The 8,692-nt window shown below is 50.1% G+C and overlaps 1 protein-coding gene across 1 annotated transcript; it reads right to left on the minus strand.

The window, feature by feature from the left end:
* Window positions 1–4,562: 4,562 nt before the first annotated feature.
* On the minus strand, window positions 4,563–6,605 carry Pou4f1 (POU class 4 homeobox 1). Its single transcript, XM_021182543.2, has 2 exons — window positions 6,446–6,605; window positions 4,563–5,715 (listed from the first exon to the last, which is right to left on the minus strand). The coding sequence occupies exons 1-2, from the start codon at window positions 6,566–6,568 to the stop codon at window positions 4,573–4,575; spliced, it is 1,266 nt and encodes a 421-aa protein (XP_021038202.1). The 5' UTR covers window positions 6,569–6,605; the 3' UTR covers window positions 4,563–4,572.
* Between the last annotated feature and the right edge of the window lie 2,087 nt (window positions 6,606–8,692).

The raw sequence follows: 8,692 nt of genomic DNA on the forward strand, positions 1-8,692 counted from the left end.
ACGGCCGCGTTGCGCACTTGAAGTCGCACAAGCGCGAAGGTTTGATCAAATATTAAATAACGTAATTATTGCGACAAGGCTTATCTCGCAGGTGAAAGAGAGGGCCCCGCGAGAACTTGATTTCGGCTGCTTTGGGTTTTTTTTTTTTTTTTTCAATTAAGCTGGTAGCCTCCTTTAAAACAGCCCACGAGGACTGTGTGGCTCCTCTGGCGTGGCTAAAACTGTTGTAGTGGTGATGGCGAGGGCAGAACATTATCTAGTATAATTGTGGTTGTCACTTCCCCTCTGGCCATCAAGACCCTTAGAATAAGGTTGGGAACACTCGTTTTAGCCAGTCAAAGTCTCCTATTTAAACTCAAAGCACCAAATAAGGAAAGCCCACCCACTTGAAAGATAGAATGTGGGTATCAGTCCAGGTAACATTCAAGTCCAGAAGCCCAGAAAACAAGATGAATCTGAGCCTGGGGCAGGAACTTACCAACGGTGTCGATCTGGGTCCTCGTTCTGAGAGGCTAATGTAAGAACCAGACCTGAGCAACCTTAGTGTCACAAGAAAGTAAAAACCGATACAACCACTGCAGTGGGTGCCTACTGTTTATTTTACAGCTTATAACTGAAGTTGAGAATAATTTAAGAACACGCATTAGACAAAAATCGATCCCGAAGCTAGCTGATGGATGCTGGGGACATCCTTTCTTAGACCTACAGAAAAAGCAGAATCTCATGAAGAGTTCAGAAAGCAGTTTTGAGAGGAAGGTAGCATTTCTGTGGCGAGCGCACTCAACGCGTGTATTTTTCTTTTTCCCTTTCTTATTCTGCTCTTGTGTGTCTAAAGAGTCTAACACAGAATCAGAGCCCAGTTCCCCTACCTTCTGAAACTCGTGTTCTTCAGAGGAGTTCAGACTCACACATTTTACTTCCACAAATTAGCAGCTGTGGGAGGAAATTTTCCCGACTTTCTGAACCAGAGAACTTGAAAAGGCCAAACTACCACAGATCAGCAAATCATTGCCTTCTCTTGAGAAGTCTCTTTTTAACATTTTCTGTGAGTTGACGCCTAAAGGAGTCTAACAGGAGCTCTCTCAGTCCTTCCTAGCCTGAACACATCCACTCACTAGAAAGCAAAACTTTTTTTTTAATTTTGCACAGTTTCCTACTACATAAAATAGGAAACCCTGCAAAGCAATGCGTTTTCATGATGTTTTATTAGCATAATAGTCTTTTTTTTTTTTTACTGGGCAAGGATTTACTTAATACAAAACAAATGCTTAAATTCTAAATACATACATTATCCATTATTATATAATACAAATGTATTTGCCTGCAACATTTCTGTTTGAGCAGATTACTAGAAAAACAACCTTTGTAAATCTTTTTATTTGTTCATCCCTGGATCTCCAACAATGAAATCTGGTCATACTTTTCTATAAAATAATGTGTTCTTTTACAAATGTATTTTATTAGAAACTCTGATGATATCTCAAGTCAATAACAGAAACAAATCAATTTTGATGGAAGAGATCTATTTTTAAAAATACCTCTAGTGCTTTTTAAAATATTAACAACTGTTTTAAAATCACACCTTTTTAAAATGTACTGTTCTTTTTCGGAACACTTTTCTTTCACAGATATGCCGGTGAAGTTAAAAAGATTTAGCTAAAATAGGATGACTTCAGAGGATATAGTCCCAACTATTAAGAAAGTTTGTACATTTGGCATTTGATCTAGTTCCAGGTCACCAAAAGAAAAAGAAAACCTCTTGTCAATCTGAAGCAATAGGTGGTATGCAAAATGTTCTAAATGAAGTGAAGCAATTGACAAGTTGTTGGGGCAGATCATAGGATATTTTTATAATTTATTAACTGCCAACGAAAAGTCCTTTAGTTACATTTTTTAGATGTGTTTTTTGAGTAGAACAGCACATTCAAACCCCTCGATGCCCGAGTCCCTGACCTTCAACTTAAATACTTTGCAGGTGCCTGGTTGTTTACAGCTTCCCATCACCACCCTGAAACCAGCGCAGTGGCTTAAAAGCTTCTGCAGACAAAATTAAAACTTTGATAAAATGGACAAGTTACCTTCCTCGGAGCACCAGTTCCCATGACCTATCTGAAGCTGAATTCTCATTCAGGAAAAACAAAAAACAAACAAACAAAAACAAAACCCTAAAACTCATCCTTTCACTCCCTCTGACTCCCCTGCCTCCCCTTCTTGCTCGATTTTAAAGTTTGGTTGAGACTTTCTGTTTGGTGTGGGTTTTTTGTTTTGTTTTGTTTTCTCTCATTTGTTGACCAGCTCTACCAGGACTTGGCTCAATATAAACACAAAAATGCACCCAGATCATAAAACTGCTCTTCTTTCAGTCATGTTTTATTTGGAAGTGGACTGGGACACATCTCCCTGTTGTATGTTGGCGCACAGAAATGGTTCTGATGGGGTGGGGTGGGGTTTGGGGTAATAGAGCAAAGACATAACCAAGGAGAGAGCTCTGCAGACACAACATGGACAGGAGGATCAGTCAGTGAGACATTTCAGGATTAACACTGGCAGTTTGTAACCACTGTGTGTGGGCCTGTGCATGAAAGAAAATATTTACAATAATGTTGTGTTTTCAGTGGAAACAGGCAGTAGACTGTGAAATCACACTATCCACAAAAAAACGGTCTACCAGAAAGCTAGCCCAGTTTAGTGCTCAGTTTCAAATGCATAGAATGTTTTGTGCTGCAAACAATGACATACAACATAATTAAATAAACAACAACGCCTACCCAGAGTGAGACCTAATCGCATTTCTTTCTGCACCTTTGGAGCCATGCATGATTTCAGTCTTGTTAAACAGTGCTTCCCCCCTTATCTCTTCATCTTTAGTTATGGTTAAATGATAGTAACAGACCATCTCCACGTGAGATCCAGACGGGATCTTCTACACAACAAAGCAGGCATTTCACTAAACCACATTTCTCTCTCTCATTTTTTTTTCTTTCTCAAACTGTCTTTCTCAAAACATTTTTCCTTAAAATCCATCAGCAGCTTGGATTATTAGTATGAAATATCATACATGATTTTCTATTTTGGAAACTCATAGTGCAAATTGAAGTTTTTGTGACTCAACATTTATCCCCAGTAATAAATGATCCTTGAATAACAACAACAAGAACAACAACAACAACAGGGAAACACTGTTCCCATTCCCCCAGGTAAGTGCAGACCTATTTGAAACGAACAAGGTGGGAGGGGCTTTAAATCTTTAAATCTCTTCCTTTCTTCTGGGATTTTAGGTGATTTTTCTTACATGGGACTCCTGCCCCCAAATGAGAGCAGAAACTTCTCAGCTTTTCAACAACTTCACGGTTCTCCAAAGGAGGGAGACAGGGACCTAGAAGAGCGAGATGGGCTGTATTCAGTGGAGAGAAGTGGAATCGGAAGCAAGTTTCTTCCCTAAGATCTCCCACCCTCTCATGCTATCTAAATTAGTAAGTGTGTCGGCAGAGTTTGAATCCGAACTAAAAAAAGACAGAGGGCACGCTAAGGTGAAGTTCTAGAAGTAGGATGGGAGGGGGGAAACAAAACACTTTCAGATAATTTGTTCATGGATTCATGAAGAAAATTATAAAAGTAAAACCCTACTGTAGGTATGATCATTTAACTATCCCAGAATAAATTCTTTTTTTTTTTTTTCGGAGAACCTAATTTCTGTCTTTTGGGTTCTCATTGCCTAAAGACCTGACCAAGACCCCAAGACTGAGGCCATTGGCTCCTGCAAAATGAAGATTCGGTGTGAATGACCAGGCAGCCCCCCAAGTGCATGTAAGCTAAGCTCCAGACGCTGAGCTGAAGCCAAGCCTGGAGTGTCTTTGGGAGAGAGGAAATAAACCAAAGAGGGTGCAGGTGTGAGACTTTAGACGGGAAAGTTAAACACAGAACTAGCTTTCTGCCCGGAAGCTCAAGGTGCAGGCTGTTAGGTTTTCCTATATGACTCACTTGTGCTTGGGAAGTTGGGGCGGTGGTAGTAACGGTACTGCTTTCTCTTCCTTGGGGGTAAACGAAGCTGCAGAGTACTGCTCCCGGGAGTTAAATTCCTAAAGCGTCTTTGCCCCCCCTCCCTTTATTTGTCTAGTGTTTTATGTTTTGTTTTTGGTGATGGTTGGTAGTTTTATCTTTGTACATAGTTCCTTGGTCCCCAGATGATTTTGTAAGTGTCTCTGGTCAAGATCCCCAGTTCTTCCCCCATCTTTCCCTCCCACCCTGCTCCCCAGAACCATCCTGCTTCTCGGAAACCCCCCAGCTCCAGTCTTTGCGTTTCTTCCCCACCCCCCCAGGCCCTGCTCACCTAAACGTCCCCCATTCTCTCCTGCCATCCCAAACTTTCTCCACACCCACACCCCTGTTCTCTAGGCTGGGGGACAGCTAGGACCGGGTGCAGAGTGGAGCTGAGGGAAGGGCAAGAAAAGGAACTCCCCAAATGCAGGCAGGATAACGGACAGTCTAAATGAGGGGAAGTAGGCCAGAGGGAGCCCCAGAAACGCACCCCTCAGCTCCCCAGTGTGCCCCACCCGGCGTCTCACACCCTCCTCAGTAAGTGGCAGAGAATTTCATCCGCTTCTGCTTCTGTCTCTGGTTGCAAAACCACACCCGCACCACGTTCTTTTTGAGGTCCAGTTTCTCGGCGATGGCGGCGATCTTCTCAGACGAGGGCCGGGGTTGTACTGCAAAATAGGCCTCGAGGGAGCGCTTCTCGGGCGCGGCGATGGAAGTCCGCTTGCGCTTCTTCTCGCCGCCGTTGAAGAGCTCCGGCTTGTTCATTTTCTCACGCTGCGCGCCCTCGGCCTCCTCCAGCCACGCCTGCAGAATGGGCTTGAGCGCGATCATGTTGTTGTGCGAGAGCGTGAGCGACTCGAACCTGCAGATGGTGCTCTGGCTGAGCGAGCCCACGCCCGGGATCTTGAGGTTGGCCAGCGCCGAGCCCACGTCGGCCTGCGTCACGCCCAGCTTGATGCGCCGCTGCTTGAAGCGCTCGGCGAACGCCTCGAGCTCGCGCGGGTCCGTGTCCGAGTCGCAGATGGACGCCAGGCCCGCCGCGCCCACCACCGCCGCCGCGGCCGACGCCGCCGCCACCTGCCCCGCCGCCGCCGCCGCCGCTGCCGCCGCCGCGCCGTGGTGCGCCGCCGCGGCCACGAGCCCGGGATGCGGCAGCCCGGACGGCATGTTCATGGCCGCCGCCGCCGCGGGGTGCGACAGGTGGCCCAGGCCGTGCATGTGCGGGTGCGGATGCGCCGAGCCGCCCAAGAGCCCGCCGCCCGGGCCGCCGCCGCCGCCCCCCGGGCCGCCGCCGCCGCCGCCACCCCCGGGGCCGCCGCCGCCCGGGCCACCGCCGCCCCCCGGGCCGCCTCCGCCCCCAGGGCCGTCGTGGGCGCCGCCGCCGCCTCCCGCCGCGCCTGCGCCCCCCGCGCCGGCCATGAGCGCGAGCGACGGCGACGAGATGTGGTCCAGCAGGTCACCGGGCTCGAGCGCCTGGTGGTGGTGGTGGTGGTGGTGGTGGTGCGCCAGCGGCACGGTGGACGTGGACGTGCAGGGCACGCTATTCATCGTGTGGTACGTGGCGTCCGGCTTGAAAGGGTGGCTCTTGCCCTGGGACACCGCGATGTCCACGGCCGCCAGCGCCTCGGCCCGCGCCAGCAGAGTCTCGTCCAGGCTGGCGAAGAGGTTGCTCTGCAGCTGCAGGCGACACAAACCAAACCAAAAAGAAAAAAAGAAAGAAAAGGAAAGAAAAAAATAAAAAGGAAAAAAAAAAAAAAGAAAAAAGGGGGGGACAAACACCAAAGAAACCACAAAACAAACACACAAGCAGGAAAGCACGGGCAAAAGGCAAAACACAAAGCGACCAAAATAACCAGGGGGGGTGGGAAGAGCAGGGTCAACGGAGGACCAGGGGACGATTTGAGAACATGCCGGGGTGGGGGAAATAGAAGGAGAGAGAGACGGGGACGGAGAAGGGTAGAAGGGGACGGACACGGGAACACATTCCGGGGAAGACAGTGGGAGACGACAAAACAGAACGAAAAGAAGAAGAAAAAGAAGAAATGGAAATGTCACTGGAAGCTAAGGACCCGAGCCACACACCCGAACGAGAAAGCGAGCGAGCAGAGATCGCCTTGTGCAGGCGTAAAATTAACCGACAAAGTGGAGCCAAGTGGACAGCGGCGGCTCGAGAGCATCCCGCGGATGGCAGGCGCTGGACAGAGGCACAGGCGGACGGGACCCGGGCCTCCAGCGGCCCCGGGCCACGCGTGCCTGGCAGCGGGATCCCTCTAAGAGCAGTCCCGCCCGCGGGAGCGGGGCCCGGAGCCGTACGGGGCAGCCGCCGCCAGGCAACGGCGCGGAGCGGGGGAGGGGGCGAGCGCGCGGGCCGGGGCCGGGGCCGGGGCCGCGGGCGTGGGGCGCTTACCGGCGGCGTGGGCAGGCAGGCCCGCCGGATGGCCTCGGAGCTGGAGTGCAGCGACGGGTACTTGTGCTCAGGGAGGGTGGGATGCATGGCAAAGTGAGGCTGCTTGCTGTTCATGGACATCATCTTGGCGCCTTGGCATGTAAAAATCCACAAAACACTCGCAAAGTCCGCGGCAAAGTGCGCACGCCGGCTCGCCCGGCCTCCGTCCCGAGGCTGCGCTCGCTTGCTCGCTCGCACGGCTCGGCGACTCCGCTCGGAGGCTCGCCGCGGGGGCTGCTGCTGCTGCGGCTGCTGCTGCTGCTGCTGCTGCGTCGGCGAGCGCAGCCCGCTGCCTCGGACCGACCGCGCAGAGCGCCCGCCCGCCCGCCGGCCGGCCCGCGCGCAGGTCCCGCGATCCCGCTTCTCCGAGAGCTCTAGCCCCGGCGCGCCGACGGGCTGCGCTCCTCTTACACCTGAGCCCCACTTCTCGCGGCCGGCCCGGGCAGCTCTCGCGAGAGCTCGCGGGCCCCGCCGCGCTGACAGACAGCAGCTGTCTCCGTCTGTCTGGCGCGCGCCCTCCCCGCGGCCGCGGCGCCGTGCTTGGGCGAGCGAGCGGGCGGGCGGGCACGCGCGCGCTCGTCGAGCCGCGACCGGCGGCGGCGCGTGGGAGCCGCTCTTATAGTGACCACCAGCAAGGACAAGGCAGGTGATGCACCTGTAGCTAGCCAGGCATGCGCGCTGCGCGTCCCACCTTGCCCCCGCCGGTCTGCAAAGATCAAAAAGGGCCCCTTATTGTTGCAGGGTAGGAACCTTTTGGAGGAAGAAAGCCAGGATGCAAGCACTCCTCTCGGGTGTGTTTTCCTCCCAGAATATATGCGCATTATTTAGGCACACCTCCACTACCCGGTGCCTAACAAGCTGTTATATAATGTATACAGAGAGGCATTTGTATGTTAAATTATGCCCGTGCATTCCTCTGTATATGGAGAAAAATAGCAACACAGAAATGCGCTGTGGATGATGCTGTCTTTATGCTGCAAGAACCTGTTTCTTTCATGGTTTATAAATAGGCTCCCGGAGAATAATAGCCATGACAGACAGTTGTTTGAAGCAGTCAGACGCTATTGATTTCCACGTAATTTAATTTCTCTGCATACTTTGTTGTTGTGAATATAACTGTGTCAGGCACCACCAGTGACAGTCACTTAGGAGCCGTAAGGAGTATGTGCTTTCTACTCGGGAAAGGCTGTTGAAATGAAATTGTGCATTTCTCTTATTGTTTGTCTCCTTTAACCGTGTACAAACTCACATTTCAAAGGAGCTCTAGGTGATCTGAGGCTTTGAGTCATCAAAAAGGAAAAATAGTAAACAGGGTGTAGCCGAGATCTTTATCTTTTCCTCTCCAGTGAGACACACACACACACACACACACACACACACACACACACACACACTTTTCCCCCCTGGAAACTCCAGGAAAAGAAATCCACTTCAGAGAAAAGGGAATAAGATGTTGAAAAGAGAACTTTCTTTCACATCGCTTTGGACCCTTGCTTTTTATATCTGCCTGCTTATAGCATTTTTCTTACCTGGGATACAGAATGAAACTAATCTATAGATTGTAATTCAAAATATAAATTCAAATCAGATAGAAGGAACTGGTATGCTGTCTAGTCCAGCCTTCAATAATAGTAACAGCAACAACAACAACAACTGTGAAATGAAGACCTATGAAGAAGAAGAAATCAATTAATGAACCTGTTATATTACCCTCATGTAACAGCAGATCAAGGGCCTCTCTGGGGAGCCTCAGCTTGGGTGCCTAAGTCCCTAAGGATACAGTCCTTGCCTAGGGTGATAATAATGGTCCAGATGTTATCACATCTGCTGGCTAGAGAGCCTGAGAGAGACAAGAAGCTGCTATGGGAAGCAGAGATCAGATACATAATCTTTCAGGTCACTCCCACAACAAGAAGGTCTGCATTTTCACCAAAGGGGAGATCTCATTTCTGCAAACCCAAATCCAGCAGATTTGATTTTTCCTTTGCTTTAGAGAGTGTATATCTTCAGGACACCCACGAGTTTATTCAGATTCTAAGAAGAGCCCACAGGCATCACTGGCTTTTCTTTCTTTTCTTTCCTTTCTGCCCTCCCAACCCCTCCCTTTCTTCTAGCCTGAGAGGGAAGTGAGAAGGATGTTCATTTGCTGGTGCAAGAAGGAGCCACTTCTTCATCCATTATGTGGCTCCCACGGGAGCGCTAAATGCA

This window comes from Mus caroli, unplaced genomic scaffold (assembly GCF_978045245.1).
Source record: "Mus caroli unplaced genomic scaffold, Mus_caroli_1 scaffold_12, whole genome shotgun sequence".
Classification (NCBI taxonomy): domain Eukaryota; kingdom Metazoa; phylum Chordata; class Mammalia; order Rodentia; family Muridae; genus Mus; species Mus caroli.

Bases quoted from the DNA above. Each gene is read 5' to 3' on its own strand.
- Pou4f1 (XM_021182543.2), bottom strand. From the start codon at position 6,568: ATGATGTCCATGAACAGCAAGCAGCCTCACTTTGCCATGCATCCCACC. The intron at 5,716-6,445 runs GTAAGCGCCCCA...TGTCGCCTGCAG, and splicing joins CCTGCCTGCCCACGCCGCCG to CTGCAGAGCAACCTCTTCGC.